At 31.7% G+C, this 27,386-nt stretch overlaps 2 protein-coding genes across 2 annotated transcripts; one reads left to right on the forward strand and one right to left on the reverse strand.

The window, feature by feature from the left end:
• Ge-1 (Enhancer of mRNA-decapping protein 4 homolog Ge-1) lies at window positions 1–17,271 on the forward strand. The gene is made up of 14 exons (XM_065501452.1): window positions 1–642; window positions 700–905; window positions 7,713–8,095; window positions 8,159–8,412; window positions 8,486–9,528; window positions 9,591–9,794; window positions 9,867–10,064; window positions 10,142–10,459; window positions 14,913–15,117; window positions 15,174–15,414; window positions 15,476–15,641; window positions 15,707–15,924; window positions 15,990–16,282; window positions 16,366–17,271. Exons 1-14 carry the CDS (start codon window positions 329–331, stop codon window positions 16,550–16,552), a joined length of 4,230 nt encoding a protein of 1,409 aa, XP_065357524.1. The 5' UTR covers window positions 1–328; the 3' UTR covers window positions 16,553–17,271.
• On the reverse strand, window positions 17,250–27,386 carry Wdr59 (WD repeat domain 59). Its single transcript, XM_065501453.1, has 9 exons — window positions 27,040–27,386; window positions 26,761–26,971; window positions 23,010–23,142; window positions 22,318–22,468; window positions 22,077–22,250; window positions 21,332–22,006; window positions 20,156–21,256; window positions 19,864–20,085; window positions 17,250–17,399 (listed from the first exon to the last, which is right to left on the reverse strand). The coding sequence occupies exons 1-9, from the start codon at window positions 27,331–27,333 to the stop codon at window positions 17,322–17,324; spliced, it is 3,039 nt and encodes a 1,012-aa protein (XP_065357525.1). The 5' UTR covers window positions 27,334–27,386; the 3' UTR covers window positions 17,250–17,321.

The following is a 27,386-nucleotide window of genomic DNA, read 5'->3' on the forward strand; positions in this document are numbered from 1 at the left end:
TTGTATCTATTTTAATGAAACTTATTTTTGTGAAATATTTTCACATATTCAGTCATCTTATAACGATTTATAAAAGTTAAATTTTTGACAAACATTCATCGACAGTAACAACAATAAAGGTGTAAAAAAAGCCAGAATTTTTTAGCACATCTACAAAGTAGAAATTTGCAAAAAAAAAAAAAAGGAAAAAGATCTACATAGTACATATACTATTTTCATTGTTTAGTACATATTTTTTATTTGTAATGCCAAACATTCAACATATAAACGAATTTCAACATACAGATTAAAAATATATTACAAATTCGCATTGCAAATTTCATTGTAAATGTTAATTGCACTGCTAACAGTAGACGCTGTTTTAAAGAAATCGTTATTGAGGAGTTTTCAAAGGCGTGGCAATACTCTCGAAAGTTCACAAGCTTCCATTAACAACCCATCAACAAAATTAGCAAAACACCAAAACCTGCAGTTATCCTCTGGTAAGAAAGCCAAAGTGAAAGTATCTTCGCGATTTTCTACTAATCCAACAATGAGTACAATTGGTCGTCATCAAAGCCCTTCTACTGGATCTGTCTCATTAACTTCAAAAACTATGACGGAGAATATTGATAACATAATAAATAATAACACGGCCATAATGTATGTTTTAATAAAAAAAAATCATTAAGAATTTTTCTAATTTGTGTTGTTTTTTAGATCTTTTAAATCCGGTGATAAACAATGTTGTCACGAAATTAAGAGTAAAAATGTTAAAATCATTGCTAATCCTGGCACACATGACCATGGTTCTTCAAAGGTCAAATTGAAGAGTATCGTGGACTATATATGGGAAGTGAAACACTATCCTGGACATTTAATAGCAGTCGATATTGATGAGAAGTATATTGCATATGTTATAAATGGTAAGTTATTTGAAAACAAAAAATATTTGGTTTGTTACTTAAATAAGCTTAATACAATGAATGCCGGAGTTCAGACATCTAATCGGTTTTGGGTACAGACAAGTCGAAGAACAATTTGTAAATTTCTTAAACTGTTCTTTAATGTCATTCCTTAAAATTGGAATTTTATTTACATTTTATCAAAGTATTGTTACTCAATCATTTTCATATCTATTAAATCTCTTTAACTTTTATCGATCTGCTCGGAATACAACATTATTATACATGTTACGTAGAGGTTTGGAAAGTTACGAAAAATTTAACAAATGTAAAATTTTTCGTAACTTTTATCAGATTTTGCCATTTTATGCAGACTAAAAAGTCTGTATTTTGAAAACTATTAAAGGAATTTTTGAAAAATTTGTATCATGAAAATACTCATCTTTTTTGAAAAATTGGGCGAAATCGGACACCTGCAACGACAACCGCCATATAATAGTAAGAATAAATATGCACCGTAGAGTGCTCCAAAAAACAAAATTACAAATTTTGATCTTCCCCCCTCTAGAATTGTTCTATTTATTGTAGAAACACGTTGTGTAAAATATTAGGATAATAGGATAACGTTAACTGGTTTTTAACTTAGGACTTGAACCAATGAAAATAGAAGTTATGGAATAAAATATTTGTTATTTAGCGGGCGAAATATTAGAAGAATCGCAATTAATAATCAAAATATTAACTTAGATTAAAGTGGATTTGAATGTGATTTTGAAACGGTCATCGAAAGCGATATTGAGGATGACATTTATAATAATTACATTGAAATAGATGAAGGCCACGATCTTAAAATATATCACTTATATACAGTGATGTTATTTTAAGTGATGTTATTATAACAAAACTAACGTTTTGTTGCAAGAAAAGCATGGAGTTCGTCTTATACATGATTTTGAATATCGTTGAACATCTTTGTCTAACATCTTAATAAAATTTTTGCGTATTTGTAAATGCGTCAATCATGCACTGCCTGACTTCAAATTAGCCACGTTTACCGACAATGATATACTTTGGTCAGATTCCCTTTATTGTGTAATTCTCCAAGACAACTTTATTAAGCAAAGATTCGGCAGCGTTGATAGAATTTGATGTATAAGACTTAGTTACTCAATTTAAAACCCGAATTAATGGACGACATAAAAAAGTTCTTAATACATTTATTTTGTATTTCAATTCAGGATCATGTCCAACTAGCTAAAATTTGTTTAAAGCATAGCTCCAAAACGGAAACTAAAGGGTTTGCTAGTCAATTGTTTTGTAGATTGTTCGCTAGTTATTCTGATCAGAATATTTCTGATGAAAATTTAATGATGTACTTTGTTTTCGATTTTTTTTTTAACATTATCAATACTTGAGTTGTTAACTTTAAAGTTTTTTTTTGTTTTTCTTTAACAATAAAATATAAAAAAACCGACATCAAAACTTCATTCTTTACTTTTTTAAAAAAAATTAAATAATTCGAATAATTCGATTAATTTTAAACGTGTGATCGAATTATTCGAACAAGTTAAAATCTCTTATTCGAATTATTCGTTTTATTCGAACAAGAGAAAAATCGACTAATTCGATTACCATAATAAATGCACTGAAATTTATGTTCTGACGAGCGGTTGAATTACTTAATTAAATTAAATATGGAAGATCGGCTTACAAAAGGCTGAACGATTTGCAAAAAGCTACGACTTACATACACATCTGCTCAAAATAATAGATACACCAAAATTTATTTTTTAAAAACGAAAAAAAATAATGGTATATTGTAAAATTATAAAAAAAATTCAGTCGATTTTTATTTATAGTTAAAAGGAGAGTAAAAAACAAAAACAAAATATTTCATAATTAATAATAAATATTATAAAGTAAATTAAATTTCGAAAAATTTGGTGCTCATAATAATAGATACATTTTTAAAAATTCTTATTAAACAAAAGCTAATAAATTTTATCTTAAAAAAATTAGTTTATTATTAAAGTAAAGCTAGTATCCATTATATCCACCTTTGTTTTGTAAAACTTTCTCCACTCTTCTGGGCATACTGGATATCAAGTTCTGACACTTCTCCAATGGAATCTCGTACCATATTTTTTGCGTTTTCTCCCATAAATCGTCTTTATTTTTGAAAACTTCCTTCGAAAGCCTTATCTTTAATTCACTCCACAAGTTTTCTATTGGGTTTAAATCAGGGGATTGGCTGGGCCAGCTTAAAACAGGTACGTTATTCTCCAAGAACCAGTTTTTAACTAATCTTGAACTATGTTTTGGGTCGTTGTCCTGCTGGAATGTCCATATTAATGGCATATTTTCCGATGCATATGGAAGCATTACGTTTTCCAATATGTCTCTATACCCACTAGCATTCATGGTATCTTCTATTCGAAATATCGGACCAACACCATTCCATGAAAAGCAACCCCAAACCATTATGTTTCCCCCGCCATGTTTTACCGTCTTTTTTGTAAATTTAACGTGGAATTCTTTTCCTTTTGGTCGGCGTACATTTCTTTGGCAGTCGTTTCCAAACAAATTTATTTTTGTTTCGTCGCTCCATAAAATATTTCTCCATTTTTTTTTCGCCTTCACACCCGGACCATTGTAAGTGCTCTTTAGCAAATTCTAATCTTGTCTTGATATTTTTTTGGCGCATTAGTGGCACTTTTCTGGCAATTCTTCCCGGCAATTTAGCTTGTAAAAGACGACGACGAACTGTTTGTGGACTGATTTCGTTACATAGCTCCGCAGAAATAGCTTTCGATGATATGAAAGGGTCTTTTTTAACCATAAGGACGATCCGCCTATCTGTTTCTGGACTGGTTTTCTTTGGTCTACCGCGAGTTTCTCTTTTTTGTTTTTTAGATAAAGCATTTTGGACAAAATGTAAAGATCTTCCTATGCTCTTTGCTATTTCCCGTAATGATTTTCCTTGATTTCTCATCGTTTGAACAATTTTTTTCTCATCTTCGGTACAATGATGATTTCGTCCCATTTTCTTCAAAAGAGTCCTATTTTTTTATAAAATTGTTGCTAAAATTTAAATTATACTTACTGTTTCACGTAAATAGGAACAAAAAATTGCACAAAAAAAAATTGTATATAAACAAATTACAAATTACTGATGTGTATCTATTTTTACACAGAAAAAAGTTTCAACATAAATATTATGATTTGATTTCATTGATTTCAATTCATAACATTTATAAATAATTTCTTAAATAGTATGATTTATTTCATATCTTATATTTTCAAAAAAATCTAGAAGGCTTGAAAAATATTATTTCAATTTTATTTATATTTTTATGTTGTTCAAAAATGTTAGAAATTTTCCTTTAAAATTTTTTTATTTTTTTATGATTTTCAGCTACAAAATGAGAAAATATGCGCGAAATTAACTAAATTTTGTTAAAAGGGTGAAATGCTTTAATGTTTATTGATGTTTTATTATGATTAATGATAGTTTTTAAGTTTCAGATATTTATAATTCATCTTAATATATTGGCCAATATATGGCTATTATGCAAAAAATTTTGAAATAATTCATTAGATAATACAATTATAATGTAATTTATTATAAAATAGCATACAATTTATGTAAAAAAGCAAAAATTTCCGTCATGTACAATTTTATAATATTTATGAACATGTTCTTATTCTGAATGAAAATAGTTTGGGAAAAAAAAGTCAAGTTCGATTAATAATATTTATTACAAAATTCATTCCAATTATGAATTTCTTTTTTCTGTGTATGAGCAAATAATTTTTTGTAATTCAAATAAATTCGTTTTTAAAAATCAACATGAAAGCAAATAGTTGCCAGATTTTTGACTGACATGACATTGCCAGATAGAAATTTTAATAATATGATGTATTCTTAACGCTTGCGAGGAAATTTTCAATGTTACCGCCATTTAAATTTTTTCCAATTAGGTGTATCTATTATTTTGAGCAGATGTGTATATCGCGAATACTAAGTAATGTACAAAAACAATTTAGAAACGTTTTGGACGTATACGAAATTCAGACCAATAATGTTTCAATTTCGGGAAAATCAAGTACCAGGCTTAATTAACATTAATAATTATTTAGTATAGGTTTATAGAAATCTTTCAAGTAGGCGGACGACTAAAATTAAAAATTTCACACATTTTTTCAAAGTCTTAACAATCCTTTTACATTTTGATTCATTAAATTATTAAAATCAAGTAATTAAGCTATTTAAATTAGGATTCTGATCTTGTATATAATCTTCTTTCTTATAAAAACAATTACGGTTCAATTTGTATTCATTCTATTTGTTAATTAAAATATTATATGAAAACCTTGATGTAAATATAGACTTTTCATAAAATCGTCATTTTGAGTACTAAAATCTGCAAATCGCACTTTGCCATTTTTCCGATCAAAAATCGTCAAAATGCCGATAAATCGGCAAATCTGGCAACAGTGACTACAGTAATAAATTTTTTCAATAAAAATAATTTTTAAATTCTCTGAAAATTTATATGGACAAATAGCGCCCAGCGATTTCTTAATTATTTTTAGCCCCATTTTCTTCCATATATTATCTGGGAAATTGATACACTTATAAACTGGATTAACTCCAAATTTAACTCAATTATACCACGGAAAATACATTAATGTTGTATGTTTTACATTGTTTTGCGCAATACTTTGTACTTCTTTAATCAAGTACATTTTTAAATCCTTGAAAAATCATACAACATGCTGAATATTCCAATATTAAGGGCAAGCCTGTACATAATGTATATACCGTTAGATGAGACTTAAAAAGCGATTTCAAGTCATACCCCATTTATATGTATATGGGCAAATCCTGCGTGACGAACGTTTCATTCGTACACGTTTTCATATTGAAATATGAAAATTTTTTGGTTTTTCAAATAAGATACCTCCAACGTATACTATACGCTATAGTGAGATTTAAGTGCAATTCCAAATGGCATAAGATATTACCTTTTAATTGCAATTTCTTGCGAAAAAATTGATCGCAAAGTTTTGTGACACACGTTACAAAAAATGGAAGTAACATTAAAAGTTGATTTTTTTTTTCGTAATTTTAGCGAATTTTGCATAATAAAGCACAAATCTTATTCCTAAAAGAATGATGAATGAAAGAGAATTCTAATATAACTTATTTGCATGATCAAACAAACATTTGCAGTTTTCATAAAACGCCGAGAACATTTTGTGACGCACGTGGCGGCGCTCGTTACAAATTATCTAGATGCTTGAAAATTATCTTCTTTTTCGTGAGAAGTTGTGAAAAATTTCATTCAAAGTGAAATTACTCAAAATTAATTTGTATTTAAATTGAATGGTCAAATATATAGCTGTTTATCGAACCATCTTTTAATCATTATTATTTTTTTTTTTTTTTATAAAATTAAGATATCCGAGCTAGGATTTACTAATCATTTTTGTATGAATGACCATCGAAATACATTTTGTTTATATATAAATTATATATAAACTGGACTGATTTGTTTTTCTAACAATTTTGAACCATTTTGAAACAAAATGTAAAGCAATGTGCGAAAAAGTTGGTATCGCAAACAACTTTGCCTTTTTTCAAGACAACGATCCCGAGCCCACGTCAGGTGTTGCACAGCTTTGGTTGATCCATAACTTTCCCAAACATATAGAAACGCCTGCACATATTCCTGACTTTAATGTAATTGAGCGTCTTTGGGAGGAAATAGCTAGGAGAGTGCATCAAATAAAAAGTTACATGTTAATTCAGCTAGAAGAGTCCTTACTAGAAGCGTGGAACTCAAAAGAGACAAAAGTGTACCAAAACTTAGTAAAATCGATTATAAAGCGATTACAGGCCATTCTAGACAACAAAGGATATGCAACTAAATATTGTTCGCATACTTTGGAATACCTATTTTACTTTGTCCGATTATGTGTTGAACTCAAGAAATTGAGTTATTTTGGGTTTTCTGCAAAAATTTACAGTTTTAGTTACGCAAATTTTATTTTTTGTTATTTTTTTTGATATATTCGAAAAAAACTATTTAGAGCACATTTACATTAGACAAAATCTTGTCCGATTATGCGTTGGAGCCACTGTATATTATAATATTACAATTAAAAATTTCAAGTTTGATTCATTTAAACATTTTTTTGTTGGTAGACTGTTTCCGGGACTTGACAATTTTGAGGTTTTGTTTTTGATAATAAGGAATTCATATTTGAAAATCCCCGGATGCATTATATTTAATGCTTTTGGTTGGAAATTAAATTAATTGGATCGTAAGCCCATTTTTGTAATACTATGGTTAAATGGTTATGGTTGTTTTACTATGTAATATTGTTATTTTGGCCATTATTAATTATGGCTTTATATTACTGAATTGTGATAATAAATAAATACAAATAAATAAATATTTTTTTTGCAAAATAGTAAAACTTACATATATATTATCTTGTTAATAAATTCTACCAATTTCGAATGTTAAGTTTCCTCAGTTGAATGGTAGAAATTTATTCTCAGAACACTTTTCAAATATTTTGTAAAAGCTGTCTATTATAATAGTTATAATTAAACAACTGATTTGGTATTTAACATTTGCGTGGTCCGTAGTTTTCTTCCATTTCAAATGTTTTTAATTGAAAGATAGATCCATTTACGTCCAAATACCGCTTGGAATAATCAATTTTCCAACGATTCTGATTTTTTTACAAGCGCATTGTGCGTCTTTTATATCATGTTCTCATGTTGCTCATAATACTAATCAACTCTTTTCTCAGTCAACAATAAGGTGTCGCGTATGGAAGGCATGGTTCGTGTTGTCAATACAGCTAAGGGCTTGCGTGCTTTAATCAAGGGGATGTCTGGAGAAGTATTAGATTTGCAATTTGCTCACATAGAGAAGGAGAAAGTATTGGCATCGATTGATGCAAACTCATTGTATGTGCACAAAATCGTATTACACGAGGGCACGCTATTGTGCAATTTAATTCTAAAGATTGAAGATCCCTTGACAAATTATACTCCAAAATATGATAAAATATCATGGTGCCCATTTATCCAACTACCAGGCGAGGACGACGAAGATAGTCAATTGATTGTATGGGCACGGGGATCATTGTTTCAGTGTTTCAATGTTAATATTGTCGTTGCTGACCAGGGTGTAAGTACGATACAACAATACAGAAATAATGCATAAAATCCTTTATCGTTATCTTAAATGTAGTTCGGTAAATTTCAAGCCAGTGAAATCAAATCGGGTTATTTGAAGCATTACGATGAGACGAAAACTATTACCTGGGTGGCTTTGTCACCGGATGGCTCTACATTGGGTGTAGGTAATACAGATGGCGTTATACTCTTCTATCAAGTGTATATCCACGACAAGGAACCCCGTTGTCTCCACGAATGGAAACCATATAACGATAAACCGGTGTCATCATTTTTCTTCCTGGACAATTTAACTAAAAACAATTCAGAGTAAGTTTATATGTTTACACAATTGAAAAATTGTTACTTATCAAGTTTTATTAATCCTATGCTGCGGATGAAGCACATACTGGAAATTTGCCATAACCGGCGCCGATAACAATACGGAATTTAAAGTTTGGGACTGCGGCACTTGGAATTGTTTGCAGACGATAAATTTTAGCTGTAGCACAGATAAGCCATTACGCTTTGTAGCGGAATTGGATAGAACTTCATCGTATTTGGTTGTGTCCAGCTTAGAGACCCGCACATGTTATGTGATGCAAATCATAAACACAAGTAGCTGCTACCCCGCCATCAAAGAAGAGACCTCGGACAATGAAGAATCAATCAATAAAGATACTAGTGGCAGCAGCGTTGCATCCAGCAGTACGTCTCAGATGTCGTCTCCGGTTGTCGTTTACATCAAGAGTATTTCCGAATTTCCTCTTAGTTCTGGTATACTGTCCTTTTCCATAGTTGACGCTGCCGTAAGGCGGTACAAGTGCTCCAACGATAATTACATGTGCGAAGAACTAGACGACTATGATGAAGAGACCTCCTCGATTTATTGTGTTGTTGTTCACATGTACGTTGTCCAGGCGAAGAGTATGCAAGAGTGTCACATACTGTATCAACCAAGTGTGCCGGAGAATGCTGATGTAAAGAGTACCATGTCAAGCAGTGATACTAGTGCTGTAAGCAGAAGTAATACAAGCAATAAAACCCTGCCATCGAATGCAAGTGAAAGTAATGAACGAACGGACGATGATGATGATGATGATGTAAAGGTTTTACATAATGAAAATGATATGGAAGAGCTCACGCGTAACATTCCTCTTATTAAGGATGAGTTTACAGGAAACAAACAAAACGCTTTGGAACTGTTGTTAGACATTGCATCCTCTTCAAACGTGTCGTCCACAGGTAATATAACCTCAAGTTCCGGCGGATCGACTGTGGTTGCAGTAGCAGCAGCTGCTGCAGCGGCTCCAAGTGTCATTGCTACAGAAAATAACGTCGATTCGCGTAATCCATCTCCAAAAGTAGCAACATCAAATAAGAATTATCCACAATTAAATCTCATGACGCCGGATGCTTTCACTTCCACTTCATCGGCCAACAATGGTATGAACAATGACAATTTCACTCTCCCCTATCTATACATTCATTTAACAATACTTTCTTAGAGCGTAAAACTCCCGAAAATGTCAGCAGTGAAGTGCTTAATACAATATTGATGTTGGCTGGTGTGGCGGGCCAGAATGCAGGCCCTGTTAAATCGGAAAATATAAATCTATTGAATTTGGTAAACAATAAAATCATTGAAGACAAGGAACAGCAGAAAATGCAATTGAAGCACCACAATCTTGAATCGCAAAAGAACTTTATGGGTAAGATGTGTAGAGTGAAAAGCTATTCGCACAAAAGAAATTAAGTAATCATAACATTACAATACTTTATAGCAATTGACAGAAATCCCGGTAGAAATATAGGTGAAAATTTGGCTAGTGGTGGTTCAAGTCCCAGTCGTGAAGTACAAGAAATAATGTCATTACAGGAGTATGACAAGAGTTCATATAGTGGCGATGAGCTGCTAGAGGATAACAATGAACATGTTACTGAAACTGATGCACCAGGGTCAGATGATATTAACGTAACAGGTTAGTTATTGCATTATATTGTTAATTATTCTGTATAAAAATTAACTTTTAAAATCATTAATCCATATTGTTTTTAGCTCCTGATCCTTTAAAAACGAACACAAAATTAGCACAAACTACTGCAGCCAGCTCAAATTGGCCAAAAGTACCCGATGTTCCAAAAGTATCGAATAATAAACACTCTGCTGAACTGCAAAATGCGGCCAATTTAATTTCACAAGCTGTTAATGCCTCTTCAATGTCGAACCTTAGCAATAGTCACATTGCCCCTACTCTCGGCAACGCCAGCAATAATAGTAGCAACAACAATAACAACAACAATATTGTGCCAAATAATATGAACAATGTTGCTAACGATTTGAGTGATATTAATGGAAAAATAAGTGAACTAATTGGTAAGTTTATTCTTGTAATGACGCCATTTTGTGTTTTAACATAAGACAGTTTTCTGGGGGACTGCAATAGTGAGCGTATTCAAATCTTCAATTGTATATTACTTTAATGTCAGCGTACGCTGTTACTAAAAGTGATGGGGATGTGAACAGTGGACGTAACCCATCTTATATAAAGTAAAAAGTTATATTGAACTATCTGGACAACTATAATAGTGTGATTCTCAATACTTTACATACAATGCTAATATTTATAATCCAATATCTTTAGAACTATTATTGTGAGAGTCTTCAAACGTTATTTTTTTTTTGTTGTGAGTGAATCTTTTTAATTTAGAGTTAAACAAGTTACTACAGAATAAACACCATATCTGAAACACATCCGATTCAATATTCAATAACAGTGTGGTACACTCATAAATAACTTGGCGAAAAACCCAAATTGTGATTTATATTTTTGTGATAAAAATAAATCACTGAAATAACAATTATAAAATGATTTTTATTTAATTGGTTTGGTATGACCTTTATTCGTTTTTCTTGTTTTTTAATGGTTTGGTGTGAGATAAACAATTCATTTGTTCTTGTTCTTAACACATTGACTGCCACGTCGGACATATATGTGTGACACTTCACTATGCGGTTTACGCCACGTCGGACACATATGTCTGACAAGACTTTTATTCTCTCTAGCCATGTCAGACAATAGTGCTGGATTTTAAGCATTTTTTCGATGTTGTCTGGAAGTTCCTCATCAAAACTGTAATCTTCACATTCTTCATCACTTTCTGAACTTGTACTGAGTATTTTTTCTAACTCAGTATCCCATAAAAAAATCCTTTTCGCCATTTCGTAAGACCCTCTTATTTATAAAAAAAATCGGTTTCTAAGCAGTAAATATTACTGACAGTAGCCTAAATTCCACTATTGACGTTTTCGAAGAGATTACGCAAAGAAAATGCTGTGGCCCCCAGCATCTTATTTGGTGAAAGTGCCTTGGCAGTCAATGTGTTAATAACTGTTACTTTCTCTTTTATTTACATACAATAACATATTATTAGTAATTTTTAACAAATTATGGAAACAATATGATAAGTATGAAGTCAGAGTAACAGAAATGAGAATTTTTTTAAATTGTTATTAATCTTTTTATAAATTTTATATATTTAAGCGTTGATTTGCATCAAATAAAAGTCACAAGCTGACCTTTACGAAAAAAATAAATTATAAATCACTCATCCAGATTATTTGTGTTTGTTTCTTTTCTGCTTCTCTCAACCCCAAACCTAAAATGTTCTCGAATAAATCACTCTCTCAGTGATATATCACAAAAAATATTTTTAAATGACTGATAAGCCATTCATAAGTTAGTTACTATAATTTTGTCAATTTTTAACCGATTTAAACAAATTAATGTTTGTTTTACTCAGAAAGACACTGGCTTTAAGAATAGTTTTGTTTAAAATGAAGATCTGAAAAAAAAACACTCGTAATAGTTGAAAATGTGAAAAATTGTGATATTATACGAAATATCTCTACATATTTATATAATACATAATAAAATAGTGAAAGTACATATGGGAAAATCCTGCGTGACAAACGTTTCATTCGTACACGTTTTCATATTTAAATATGAAAATTTTTTTGGTTTTTCAAATAAGATACCTCCAACGTATACTATACGCTATAGTGAGATTTAAGTGCAATTCCAAATGGCATAAGATATTACCTTTTAATTGCCATTTCTTGCGAAATAAGTAACATTAAAAGTTGAAGTGTTTATTCGTAATTTTAGCGAATTTGGCATAATAAAGCACACAAAATCTTATTCCTAAAAGAAAGATGAATGAAAGAGAATTCTAATATAACTTATTTGCATGAACAAACATTTGCCGTTTTTATAAAAATTCGAGAACATTTAGTGACGCACGTTACGTGACGCTCGTTACAAATTATCCAGATGCTTGAAAAGTATCTCCTTTTCCGTGAGAAGTTGCGAAAAATTTGATTCACAGTGAAATTACTCAAAATTTATTTGTATTTAAATTTAATGGTCAAAAATATAGCTGTCAATCGAACCATCTTGTTAACATTTAAGTAATGATAAAAACACATTAAAAAATTAATTTTTTTTGTATAAAATTAAGATATCTGCGCTATTGTTGGATTTGGTAATTATTTTTGTATGAATGACCATAGAAATACATTTTGTTTATATATAAAATATAATACACATATCTAGTCTAATATTACAATTAAAAATTTCGAGTTTGATTCATTTAAACATTTTTTTGTTGGTAGACTGTTTCTGTGATTTGCCCATATAGTTGGAAAGACCTCGTTCGTACCTTTTTAATGTCGTTTAAAAAATTAAAATCCGTTAAATAATGACTGAGTTTAAATTTGCGGGTCCAAAAAAATATACTTTTGTCTATATCTCGGAAATTTGAGTGTGTATTGGAACTTTTAAAACCGGTTTTGTAATACACTCTGCTAGACCTACAACATGTAAGGAGTGAGATCGAAAAATTCTTAACACACGTTTTTCATTACATTTTTTAACCCAAGTATTATTTGAATTTTTTTTTGATCAAGTTACCTTTGAAAAACATGTCAGTTATTATGTGTAATGTCAATTATATTAATTTTTTTGTTAATCTGATTAAAATGAGTGACCAGAAAAAAGTGCGTACTGAAATTATTAAATATTTTCAACAAAACCCAACTTGGTCTTACAAAAAGTTGGCCAAGCATACAAAGGTCTGCCGTCAAACTGTTTCCAATGTTATTAAACAGTACCGGGAGAACTTGTCAGTTGATAGAAAACCTGGTTCAGGTAGAAGGAATGGTCCACATGATGTTTCTAAAGCCAAAAAAAATAGAACGCATTTTCAAAAGAGCTCCCAACACATCCGGTAGGAAAGCAGCCCGGTTAGCTCAGTGCTCGGACTATTTGGTACGAAAAGTTAAAGCTAATGCAGGTTTAAAAACATACAAGGCTCAAAAAGTTCCTGACAGGAACGCTACTAAAAATTTAGAGGCCAAAAACAGAGCACGGAAATTGAAGTCAAGTTTTATAAAAAAATATTCTTGCTGCATAATGGATGACGAAACGTATGTTCTGGCAGATTTTTCGCAACTTCCAGGTCAAAAATTTTATGTTGCTGATGCTCGAGGGAATGTTGAAGAAAAGTTTAGGACCCAAAAGCAGACAAAATTTCCCAGAAAGTTCTTGGTATGGCAAGCAATATGCAGTTGCGGCAAAAGAAGCCACTCATTTGTTACAACGGGCTCTATAAATACCGAAATTTACATCAAGGAATGTTTACAAAAAGGCTGCTTCCATTCATAAGACTTCATAATGTGTCCACTTATTTTTGGCCTGACTTGGCATCCTATCACTATGGCAAACAAGCCCTTGAGTGGTACAAGAACAATAATGTGGTATTTGTACCAAGAGAGGCAAATCCTCCAAACTGCCCGGAGCTAAGGCCAGTGGAGAGATATTGGGCTCTTGTTAAAAGAGAATTGAAGAGTACAAAAAAGGTGTCCAAAAGTGTGGTAGATTTTAAACGGAGATGGACTACATGTTCGAGCAAAGTGACAGAAAGCACTATAAAAACGTTAATGGAAGGGTTTCCGAAAAAGGTTCAAAATTTCATCACTAGTGATTAAAACTATAAAAATAATTTTTTTTGTAAATTGTAATAATAATTTCAATCAAATAAAAAAAAATTAAAGCTGTAAGTTTAGTGGTTTCTTTTTTATAAACATATATGTATGTTAAGAATTTTTCGATCTCACTCCTTACTATGTAGGTTATTCACCAAGTTATTATAAACATTTTTTTGTACCACAGTGTTATTAGTCGATATGGTAAGATGTATATATAGCACTTTGAATTAACAATTAATCCGTCCAAATATTAAAGTATTGTAATATTTGAATAATGATTGAAATAAACCACTATCACTAGAATATTTTAAGCTTCGTAGCAAAATTTGCTTTATATTTTTTCCCCATTTTCAAAGATAGTAAAGGATTTTAGAAACAACAAATGCACTCTAAAATAAAAATTCACCCTCAGTATTATTAAGAACGAAATTTAATTTATTATGATATTTTTATTATTATTAAAAAATTTTGATTTATTATACATTTTTAAAAGGTTTTGCATCAGTGATCACGAAGGTGTAAAAATTTGATTTTTAATAAAAAAAAATTAACAAAAATTATAAAACAAGTTCTAGAAAAGAAAAAAATTACATAAATTTCTTAAATACAAAACTGATTTTAAATTCTTTAGATTTATTCAATTAAAAATCTCATTTCATATAACTTCATAAAATCTAAATAGTTGTATTATTTGCTTTGGATGTAATTAAGATGTCATTTTTAAATTATGACTTCCATTACTTTTAGCTAGGTTCTTATACTATTCTTTGATGAATTTCAGATTTGGTTAAAATGCAATCGATACAAATAAGTAGTCTACAAAATGAAGTTTCTGAGCTGAAAAAGGTAAATGGTAATTTTAGTCCTAAGAATATGACTGAATTTGGCTACAAGCTAGAGATGCAATTGTCTAAGTTAATGGAGAAGTATTTGTTACGTTACGAAACTGAACACAATCGTAAATTGTCCAAGTTTTTGGCTGGCAAGTGAGTTGATAACTTTCAATTAGTTAAAAGTTGTTTGAAATGTTTTGTATTTGTAGAGATGTACAAAATCGCGAATTGCGTGATAGTATAATGCAGATAATGAATCGATATGTGCTGACACAATTCGGTGAAATGATGTCCAAAGTAATGGCTCTGGAGACACAACGTCAGTTGGCCCCCATGTTGGCTGCCAAACTGGATAATATGCAGCAGCAAATACAATTAAATGTGGCACAGAAACTCTCAGCGTTCGATTTAATGATTAAGGAGAATATTGCACAGGCGTGCAAGAGTAAAGTATGTGTTGAAAGTAATTGCAATGTGATTGTGATCGTATATTTAAATTTTAATATTTTAGACAATTATCGATACGTTTGGTAAATCAGTATTAATTGGAGTACAGGGCAGTTTGCAGGCTGCTTTCGTTGAGTCGATGTCCAGCACTTTAATTCCCGCCTATGAAAAATCCTCCCAAAACATGTTTAAACAATTGCATGAAGCCTTTTCCGTGGGTATAAAAGAATGTAAGTTATTTTCTTTCTGTTTGCTGGAAGAGATGAAAACTTTTATAAAATTTATTTGGTTTTAGTTATGGAACAATTTGATAATTATTTGCAACAACTGCAACCAATGCATGACTCCACGGAGGAAATTCTTAATAAATTCTCCGGTTTTCGTCAACATTTGGATTCGATTTTAACTAAACATCGAAACGGTGTACAAGATGTAATGCTCGACACACGTAAAGATATTAAGGGATTAGAGTTGTTACTATCGCGACAAATTCAAGAAACTATACGATCGGAGGTAAACTATACTTTACAATTCAATAAAAAAAATTACTTAATATGATAATAATAATAATAATTCAGGTGCGAAAATCGTTCGAAAATCAAGTTGCAGCCATACGTTCACAAGCGAACACTCCTGCTCCCATGTACGGTCTTAAAGACACCATTCGACACCTTTTGCTACAGGGACAGATAAATAAAGCATTCCATCAAGCATTGTTAGCCAATGATTTAAGTTTGGTGGAGTTCACCCTAAAGAGTGCCGACCATAATGCCGTATTTACACCTGACTGCTGTTTGGAACAAAAGGTTTTACTATCTTTAATACAGCAAATCTCGGCCGATATGAGCGACCACAATGAACTCAAACAAAAGTATGACAATGAAATTTATAAAAACATGTTTTTATAAAAAATTTATAAAAAATTGCACCTCCATTTTCTTCTTCTTGTTTTAGTTATTTGGCTGAAGCGTTGCTGGCCATAAACCCAATGGATCCCATTACCAGAGAACATGCTCCGAAAGTTTTGCAAGAACTTTTCCGCAATTGCCAAATGTTTCTCATTAATTATCCCAAGAGTTCACAATGCAGCAATGTGCGCATGCTAATGAAAGCTGTACAGGCCTATAAAGATCAATTCTAATACGCGGCCTTTTCCATTGTCCATTCGACCGCATACCGATTTAATTTAAAAAGATGTTAAAATCAAAATCGCCAAGCATTCTTTGTTATATTATAATTATAAAAAGAATTGAATTCTTGCAAAATGTTTCTATTCTACATCGTCCAATTTGTGTGTTTTTTTTTTATTATTTTCATTTTCTTGTATAATTGCAATGGACTATAATTTTCCTTTTAACTTAAGAATTATCGTCATTTATGTGTTTATTTGCTCCCTATCGAATCTTAAATATTTTAAATGTTATTTTTCAACTCTTTATTTTTCTCCTCGAACGTGCAAGATTGTTTAATTTTAAAGTTGTGTTAATGGACATTATTTCAAATGAAATTTTCAAATCATAATTGTTTGCGGCGTAACTATTAGTAGAGCAATAAAATAAAATCAGAAAAACGTACTCACTCCATGCGAACCCAACTGACTAAAACGCTTGCAGACATTTAAGTGTGACTACTGACTGTCTTAATTTTATAACAAGAAATGAAAATCATGAAAACTTTTGTCTTTAATTATAAACTAAAATGTGCAACATTTATAAAGCTCATTAAGTTTAAGTATTTTTTGTAACAAATTAATGTCATTATTATATATTGAAAAACAAACAAATATTTATCCCTCAACAAAATGTTAAATATAAGAAATAAATTTAAAAAAAAACTAATTAAAATGAAAGAAAAAATCAACCATTTATGTTGTTTTATTTATTGTACTCTTATAAAATTTAATTATTTAACTATTTAATATATTCCAACATTAGAGCTGTCTGCTCTAAACACTGGCAACCGCATCCAGAGGCACAAACATTATGTTTCTTAGAACGAAATAGAAAATATTAAAAAATAATTAGTGAAATCTTATGATATCTGAAAAATTTAAGATATTCAAAATTTTATTTATAAATTTCAACAAAGAACTAAAAAAAAAAGCTTTTGAATTTGGGTCCTCGGATTTTGTCGATATGTGATAAACACATACCCTTTGGAGTCTTTTTGGACATTTCCATTGTTATTCTTTTAAATTTCGAAAAACTCGCTTCATTTTTATGCTGTAACTTTAAATACTCGTATTTTGAAAGATAATTTGTTTTAAGAAGATGCATTCATGATGTAAATGTAATTTTCAGATGCACTTTTTTCAAATAATCTAATAACCAAATTAAAATTTCTATTTCTATGTGACGGGAAGTCCTAGATATATCAGGGTTAAACAAATTTGTTTTATTATTAAAGTATGACCAAGCCTAAGTCTTATGAATTTTTGACAGTCTTTGACAGTTTTTATAACGTGTACCGAAAAGGAGTAAAGATGGGGAAAACGTGAAAAATTGGTACTTTTAGTTTTTAAACAAAAAAATGTACATATTTAGAAAGTGCCTTTTCAAACAAAGTCTACCTTCAAGGGGTTAAAATTAGGAACATAGAGAATTATACATAGAGACGAGACACTCCGATTTGTCAAACAAAAATACAACAAATCATATGTCTGATACAAAAACAAAATACATTGACTAGCATGTATTTTGTTGTTGTCAGAGATAGGTTTTTGACAACAGACTTAGGTTTCTGACAATTACGTCTCGTCTCTATGTTACCATATGATTAGGAATTTTGTGTATATCCATATTTTTGTCTGTTTGTTTGTACCTTTTAGGAGGCTAAACCACTGGACCGATCCTCTTGATCGGTAGACTGTATTTTCTTCTATATTTGGAAAGTCCGATATATATTTGATAAATAATAATTGTCTTTAAAAGACTTCGTGGGTTACAAAGAAAATTGTCTTTAAGCTTAGTCTGAATCAGTTTCATATATTTTAGGATTTTTGAGTGAAATTGGGCGGGATCGGATTAGTGGGAATGAACCGTCTAATATAAAGAAAATGGTTGCAAACGGACGTAACTACACAAAAATTCGAAATCCATTGTTTTGATTGATAACACGGTTTTCATAGAAAAACAACAATTTTCATACAATAACAATTCGCACTTGATCTCAAAATTTTTAAATTTTCACTTTTTGTAAGGAATCTACTAACTGTTGATACTGATTTGTTGATAAAATTTGCTTTATGTACTTTATAATTTAAATTTGAAATGTGACTCTTTTTAGAAAAAAATAGTTCACATTTTTTCAGAAAAATGGTATTAACTCAAAAAATAGATTTTTTGTGCAATAATTGGAACAATTTAAGACAAAAACAAAGTAAATATCGAGCCATAACCGCCTAAAAGTCGTAAGCGACATGATTATCAATTTTCGATTTTTGATAAACATCGATAGTTCTCGATCATTCGCATCATTATTTTACAGCAAACAAAAATGTGAAGGTGTAAAATTGTAAGAGAAGTCCTAGAAATTCCAAATAAAAAAGGTTATGGAATTGATGTCGATGCAGATACAATTAACCGCTTCTTTAAAAAAGCTGGACTTCAGTCGTGCATGGCCAGATAAAAACCGTCGCAAAACTCTACATACGATTTAATTTCTTCAATACTTTTCACTTTTTCCAAAGTCTTGCGCGACCATCGTATCCAAAAAGGTTAAACTAACATTATTCTGCAAAAATAATCCTTTCTCGAAACATATGATAATTTAAATGGAAAAGTATTGAAGATATTAAATCGTATGTAGAGTTTTGCTTTTTTAAAGAAGCGGTTAATTGTATCTGCATCGACATCAATTCCATAACCTTTTTGATATATTTTTGTTCATTCTACGCTAATTTATTTGGAATTTCTAGGACTTCTCTTACAATTTTACACCTTCACATTTCATCAAACTTTAATGGACATCCTGTTCGTGACAAACTTTCATATCTATCAAACCGTTTATAGTTCCTATGGATAGTTTGGGCTCTAGATTTTGACAAACTAACGATTTCCCCCACATTTGCCGTAAATTTTCCTTTATTTGACAACTTATTGTTTTCACACGTTTTTTGTAGGTGACTTCAATTCTCAATCAGCTTCATAAGATACACAATACCTAACAAATTTTTTTTGTTATTTTTCCAAATATTAAAATCGAGTTTTTCGAAATATAAAAAAGAGTAATGGAAATGTTCATATGACTTTAAGGGGTATGTGTTTTCAGAATATGATAAAAATGTAAGTTTGTTTGTAATGTCTTATGTAATTCATGATATGCGAACATGTTACAATATTAGAAAACATTACGATATACATACATATGTATATGTAGATAAATTTTTAGGATATTTAAAATAGTTTCTATAAGAATCCATATATCGATAATTATCGAAAAGAGAATCATTACCTCAAACCATTGCATCATATGAATCAAGTGGCCCCCATGACCGCAGGCTAAGCAAGCATTTGCTGCACCTTTTACCGGTATGCAACATAAGGCACAAAAGAGAACTGGCCGCTGGCAAGAACCACAGGCTGAAGTACGTTTTGTTTTATTACATCCAGAACATTCGGTCACAAATTCAACACCTTGGGGAGGACTTTTGCTAAATGTGGTGTGTTTCAAAATCTAAAAATACAGACAAAAAGCAATGCTATTTAATTATTTCGTCTAATCGGATCAAATCGTGCAAACTTACCAACGATCGAATGGTTAACAATTGCCAGCCATACAATATTTCAGCATACAGTTTCTTGAATTGATCAAAGATTGGTATGCGAGAGCGACGTATTAACGAACATGCATACAACTCACTGTTTACATGTTTGCTATCCACACAGTCTAGCGAATCAGACCACGAATTACTGCGTAATTGTTTAAGGTAAAGTGCGACATTGCAACCAGCAGCACCATTCTTTGGGGAGGGCGAAGCATGCGTGTCTATAGGCAAGACTGTGTGATAAGGCGAAGTATTGGGTGTAAGATTTGGTATTTTACTGTGATAGCTGAGATTATTAGAGGATGTGGCCATAGCATTACTGCTACTGGTACCAGCAACGCTCACACCACCAGAACCACAAACACCCATGCCATTAATACCAAATGGATGAAAAAGACAAGCCAGCATTACGGCTGTTTGCAAATCGCCTACACTTGCGAAATGCATTATTAAAGCTTCCAAAAGGCACTTCTTAAAGGGATCTTCGTTGAGAATCATTTCATATTTCATGTTTTCACTTTGTGGCACATTGGGTGTTGCTATCATTTCGGCCATAGTCCAGATAGGCAACAGATCGTAGCGGCCATGATTCTCACATATTTGACGATTCTTTCGGCATGTCACAATAATGTCTCTCTTGTCCAAGGAATATTCTGTGGCCATGATCCGACTAATATTGAGCAGCTTGTTGCATTCGTAGACGTGTACGATAGGAGTAGAGCGTGCTGGCTTTTGAATCGAACGATTTTTTGCATGTTTAGAGCTCATGCGATCTTGCAAATAAAAAGAAGCGTTCGAATCTCGGTGGGTGTATAAGACTGGTTGAGGTCCCATCACATTGCCTAATAAGCCGCCGCCATTGATGGCGGACAATGTGCGTGGGGTGGTATTTTGATGTCTTAAAGTCAAACGTTTTGTATTGAGAATTTGAGCAAAACTGCACAACATTCCAACTGGGTTAAATGTGGCTGCCGATGTTCTTGGAAAAGGTATACAAGCGTCATGCAAAGCACCACTTAAAGCTCCCTCCAGGCGAGGAGATTGCAAACGTATTTGTGACTTGTCAGAACCACCACCAGACTGCCAACAAATACGTATTTTAATAGTTTGTATTACATACAGCTCTATAGAATTAGAATTAGAAGATTTACTTACCTTCTTCATTGCCGTTACAAGTGCTCTCAAGCACTGTTCCAAACAGGTGCGGGACTTTTTCACACGTGTCAAGGCATTTGTTTTTAGCACTTTCATCATTAATCTAGTTAGATTTTCGTGAATTGTAGTTCCAGGACAGAATGAAAATTCGGGACATATATTGGGACTGGGATATTCGGTGGGAAATGTGGTGTGTAAAACAATGACATGACCACCGGCCGAAATATTAAAGATGGCATATCGTTTTATAGCATCCAACACGTCGACTTCAATGTGCGGCATGTTGGTATTCAACAGCGAAAACTCATGATGCAAAGAGCAAGTTGGCTGATCGGTAAGAGATCGAGCCACTGCATTTTCCTCTTTACGCCTTTGTGTAGGCGTTCGCAACGACATGGTAGGTGGCGGTGAACGGGAACGCACCATGTTTGATATATGTAATGCATCGATTGCTTCGATGGGCAATGATGCTGCTACAGGTTGCGTGCGAAGCATCGATGGTTTTTGAAATGAAGACGAATGCAGGGGCTGAAATTTAGTAGGCGTTTCAATGCGCATCTCTTGGCTCATATCGTAGTTTTCATTCGAATCATTATCCGGTTCACAGTGATTTAGCATTTTATCATCAATTTTCCAAACACGCAAAGTGCGATCACGTGACCAAGTCACTAATTCCTAACAACAATCAATAGATAGATCAATAGTGTGTAAAAGTACAAAACAAAAATCAATTAAAACTACATACGATTTCCGTTTGGTTGATACGATTCGGACGCCACGCAAAATCCAGTATTACGTCTGTGTGACCAACAAAGGAACACACCGGATCATTTTGTTTGCTATTACTCCAAAGTAGCAAACTGTTTTCGCCACGTCCCAAATGTGGTACCACTATGCTCACTAAGCCATTGCCAATGGGCTGTTGTTAGAATAGGTATTATTAGATGAAAATAAATAGCAAAATAAACTGTTCGTTTTTTAAATACCGTGTATCTTGCTCTCCACACTGGCGATGTTGTCGTTATGATTTTCTCCGCTCTCCTTGGATTATTAATATCAAAATATTTCACTGTTCCATCTTGACTGGCTGTAGCCAAACAAGTTTCTCTACGATGACTCCAATTTATACCATGAACTCTAAATTTGTTTGAAAGAATTATTATTTACAACCATCCCCATAACAATAATGTCTTAACCCGTAATAATACCTGGGGGCAAATTTTCGCACTCGTAATCAAAATAAATTTCGAACGCTTATTAAAGTTCGTTATCGAGCACAATCATTATAATTTCATATACACTTTATTCGATATCGAATAAGAGAATCCCAAAAATAAAAAAAACTCGTACGTTCGGATAAGTATTCGATCGTGTTCGACTGCGGTAAATAGCCCCTGGTTAAAAAAAAATGTGCCTAGCACATTTAAGTTTTAACTATTGGTGAAGTTTTTTTTGTTAATGGGAATAAGAGAAGTTTTCAAATCGAAAAAAATCTGTCTGCCAAATGTTTACCATTAAATTGTATACCATTTATAACTATCGTAAAGTTCTACGATATTTATTCGGTAATACGTATGTTAATTTTAAAGAATTTTCTACAAAAGTGGAAAATTTGTTAACTATATATGGCCCATTGGACTAGTTATAATTGTATAATAATAAATAAATAAATACATACCGGTTGAGATGTGCTGTGATATAGTGTATGGGACAGGATCCTTTACGTATATCCCAAATCCGTAAATCACCATCATGTGCTGCTGCCAAAAGATTACCGGAAACACGATTAAATCCAACTTGAGTAGCTCCGGCTATAACAATCGAAATAAGTGTCCTATATTATTTAAAATCAATTTAAAATTATTGTATTTAATATATTTAAGCACTATAAATTTGTAAGCGATTATGTTTGAGATATTAGGTTATTCAAATGAAAATGTTAAGAGCTGGTAAAATCATTAGTTCTAAAATGAGTATAATCAGAACAACATCAGAATATCATTTATAATACTCGTCAGAGTTTTATACAAATTTTATATCCCAGCAAACAAATTTTGAAATAGCTCAAAGTGAATATAGTTTTCACTAGTTCTTAAATTACTTATTAGTACATTACAATTCATTCTCGTTCCCACGACAATATGATCTTCGCTCCGAAACGACTCGAGTATTATTCGGCCAAAGATTCTTAACTCAGCGACAGCTGCATCAATCGAAAGTTTTTTTTCCAAGGCAAGAACTTTCGGTGATAGCAGAGCTGTTACAACAACAACAATTCATATTAAATGCCTTCTTAAATTTGTCAATAATTAAGCAAATTAAAAAAATATGATATGGTAATTAAAATATTTCACTTTTATTTAAAATTATTTGAGAACATAAAACACATGATCTCCAATGACACGATAATATAAAAATCAAGGCCTATTTCAACTAAATCGAACCACTAGTCATCATTTGAACCCTTACATTAACTACTCTTTATCACGTCAGATACTATGAAGTTAAATATAGGGATTTCAAAAATCTACGTACGTAAACTCTACTATAGAAACAAGAAAATGTAAAATAGAAAGAAAAGTTACTATCAAGGCAAATTCATACAAGGTGGTGTCAGTTCTACAAAAACAACGATTGGTCTTAACAAATGTAAAAAAAATGAAAAATTAAACAAATAAGTATTTAAACTTAATATAGTGTAGATAATTGAATAGTGATGGCTTTACTTATTTATGTAAACAATAAATATTTTGTTAATAATCTTAGAATATGTAGATATTTAAATATAAAAACAAGCTTTGACAGTTGTTAGAACCTTGTATAAATTCGACTTGGCTACTATTAAGTAAATCAAGGGAAGGTTCTCTCTTAAATTTCGAAAAACAAAAACTACTATCAAAAGTTTAGGCCAATGTTAATTTCACTGTCCCAATCGTATATCAAGCAATCCATCAATATAAAAATACAATTTCGAGACTTCTTAAGCAATAGTACATTACAATTCTTTTTAAATGTGAATAAATTCGTCAATAATGAAGCACTTAAATACATATATTATTAATTAATTTAAATTCATTGTAATATCTTCCGCAAATCATATAACAATACATGTGTTTCATCAATGAAAAATACGTTATTATTTGATCGAACTTGCATTGGTTCTCATCAAACCATCATTCATTTGATGAGCTATATATTTAAATACTCGCATCCCCAATGACAAGCTAATATAAAAATCATACGTGTTTCACCTAAATCGAACCACTTGAACGAATGCCTAAACTTCTTCTTTGTTATGTAAAAAAGACATGCAAAAGAAGTAGTGAATGAATGGGTTCCACTGATAATGAATTGGTTATTTCGAAAGATGCCTGATTTTACATCGCGTTTATCTAAACTGCTCGTCATTAAAAATATTGAATAAAACCAATGAAAGTTCAGTTATTCAACTAAGTTTTCCCATCTAAGGGAAAGAAAAAGTATCGATGGGTCTTTGTTGAGTAAATAGTATGTGAAATTCCTACAAAGGAATGTTTTCTGTTTATTTTTTTAATACAGACATTTTATAATTTTTTTCCACGATTGTTTTTTAGAAGGCAACATAAGGTTCTACGGGTACTGGCAAAAAACAACTTCAATGTATTCAATTACTCCAAACAGTTTTCAATATGAAACTACTGAATATTACAGATAATTATTTTCTAAAGCTAAAAATCAAAAAATTTTACAATATGGAAATGCAAGAAGTGAAAGAAAAAACACTTTAAAAATTTGTTGTACAGTCAGCGTCTAAAGAAAGTTGTACAACTTGTTTTTACATTTAAAACATTTTATTTACATATTAAAAAACTATTTGTTCTCCAGTTCTAGTATATTTAACAAAACATTTAATTGTTCTCTTGCAATATATAAACAAAAACTAAACTAGTTCAACTGCAACAAAAACAGTAACAACAAAACCAAAAATACTCCATTTTTAACGCGTCAAAAGAAAGTGTACAGTTTAGGGAAATTAGAAGAAAAAACGTGTTTAGTATTTTATTTGACATCTTTTGGGTTTTAAAACAGTTTCAAGCCTCCTTGGCATTGTTTCTACCAATTTTGATGTCACCGATGTTGGGATGTTGAACCACTCTTCCTGCAGGATTTCGTGTAGAGAGTCATTGCTGGTAATATTTCATTTTCTGATCTGTCTGTCCAAATGCTACCACAGATGTTCAATGGGATTAATGTTCGGTGACTGTGGGGGTTGTTCCAGTTGTTTCGGTGTATGATACAACAACCATTCTTTAACAAGTTAAGAAGTATGCTTCGGATAGTTATCCTGTTGGAAGATCCAGGTTCGGTCTAGATTTAATTTTCTAATGATGGGTTCCATATTTTCTATAAGAATGTTTAGGTAATCGGTTTCGCTCATCAAACTATCAATAAATATGAGTTTTCCCATGCCACTTGCCGCCATACACCCCCACACCATCACCTAACCACCACCATGCTTTACGGTGGATAGTACATTTTTTGGTCGAACTCTTGATTTTTGCTTCTCCAAATTTAACTCCTTTTTTTACTTCCGAAAATCTCAAACTTGCTTTCGTCCGTAAACAGCACATTATTCCAAAACAATTTTCTTGGTTTTTATACCTGTTTGCGAATTCTTGAAGTCGCTCTTTATTTCGTTTGGAAATGTGGGGTTATTCTCTCGGAACTCCACCATATAGAACATTTGGGTGTAGCGCTCGGCGAACCGTACTGTTACTAACTCTCACTCCAGACGAATCTGTTAATTCTTCGCATAATTTTACTGCACTTACTGTGAATACTTTCTTCACTGCTCTCACAATCGATCGTATTTCAAGGTTGTTAAGGCGTTTTGGTGTTCCGGCACGGTGCTGATCTTCTAAAATTCTAAATTTTTTTGTTTGTCTATAATTTTTTTTACAGTATTATGGCTTCTTCCTATTATAGAGGAGATTTCACGTGACGATTTGCCTTCATTTTTAAATTTTATGACTTAATTTCTTGTTTCAATTGCAGTTTGTTTTCCCATTTTGGTTTTAAAGTTCTCGCGATCAAACAAGAAAAGCTACTATCTTAAAATCTCATGAGACTAGCAGCAAGATCCACAAAAAAATATAATCTAGGCAAAAATAAAGAATAACAATATATTTTTTTATGTAGCTAGAAAAATCTTATTGCAATTCTAAATGTGTACACTTTTTTCTGACGCGTTAAAAATGGAGTATTTTTGGTTTTGTTGTTACTGTTTTTGTTGCAGTTGAAATAGTTTAGTTTTTTGTTTATATATTGCAAGAGAACAATTAAGTGTTTTGTTAAATATACTAGAACTGGAGAAAAAATTGTTTTTTAATATGTAAATAAAACGTTTTAAATGTAAAAACAAGTTGTACACTGACTGTATATTTACTTACACATGCAAACTGCACTGAAAGATAATGTTGGTTTTCGAGAATCTCTCAAATCCCAAATATGAGAAAAGGTGTCGATTGAACAACTGGCCAGAAGATTTGGATTTTTACCATGCCAATCGATATCTGTCACCATGCGTGTATGGCCACGAAGAGAGTGAATATAACGCGGTTCAGCAGCACCCCAAGTGACAACATCAATATGTTGGCTAGTCTAAAAATATGCACATCAATGAAAACTAAAAACAAAACGTTCCAAAAAAAAAAAAATAATAACGTTACCGCAATAGCACAAGACTCTTTACTTTCTGGACAAATGGCAAATTCTGCTGCAGAGACTTCATACTTTGAATTGGTGTTGTATTTGCGTAAAAAGCCATCATCGTCTTGACCTAAACATTGCAAAGCAAGGTGTCGTCGACCAGCCAATAATACCCATTGACCTGTATAATCCACAGTCATTGCTGTGGCCTGTGATTCCCGGTGTTCATAGACTTTATCGCTTTGTCGTATGTAACTCGATAGTTCCCGTTCGGCTCCACGTTCCGCATTTCGTGCAGTATCGGTTGAAGGCATATTTCTTTTTAATACATGCGAAAGTGTACAAAATATGTATATTTCTCGAATTC

Source organism: Calliphora vicina, chromosome 2 (assembly GCF_958450345.1).
Source record: "Calliphora vicina chromosome 2, idCalVici1.1, whole genome shotgun sequence".
In the NCBI taxonomy this organism is placed as follows: domain Eukaryota; kingdom Metazoa; phylum Arthropoda; class Insecta; order Diptera; family Calliphoridae; genus Calliphora; species Calliphora vicina.

What these genes read in the sequence shown, in the direction of transcription:
- Ge-1 (XM_065501452.1), top strand. Translation starts at nt 329, where the DNA reads ATGTTAATTGCACTGCTAACAGTAGACGCTGTTTTAAAGAAATCGTTA. An exon ending in ATCGCAAAAGAACTTTATGG is followed by an intron (nt 9,795 to 9,866) that starts GTAAGATGTGTA and finishes AATACTTTATAG; the next exon opens with CAATTGACAGAAATCCCGGT. An exon ending in TCCAAGTTTTTGGCTGGCAA is followed by an intron (nt 15,118 to 15,173) that starts GTGAGTTGATAA and finishes TTGTATTTGTAG; the next exon opens with AGATGTACAAAATCGCGAAT.
- Wdr59 (XM_065501453.1), bottom strand. Translation starts at nt 27,333, where the DNA reads ATGCCTTCAACCGATACTGCACGAAATGCGGAACGTGGAGCCGAACGG. An exon ending in ATCACAGCACATCTCAACCG is followed by an intron (nt 22,469 to 23,009) that starts GTATGTATTTAT and finishes AAACAAATTTAG; the next exon opens with AGTTCATGGTATAAATTGGA. An exon ending in TGTGGAGAGCAAGATACACG is followed by an intron (nt 22,251 to 22,317) that starts GTATTTAAAAAA and finishes TTCTAACAACAG; the next exon opens with CCCATTGGCAATGGCTTAGT.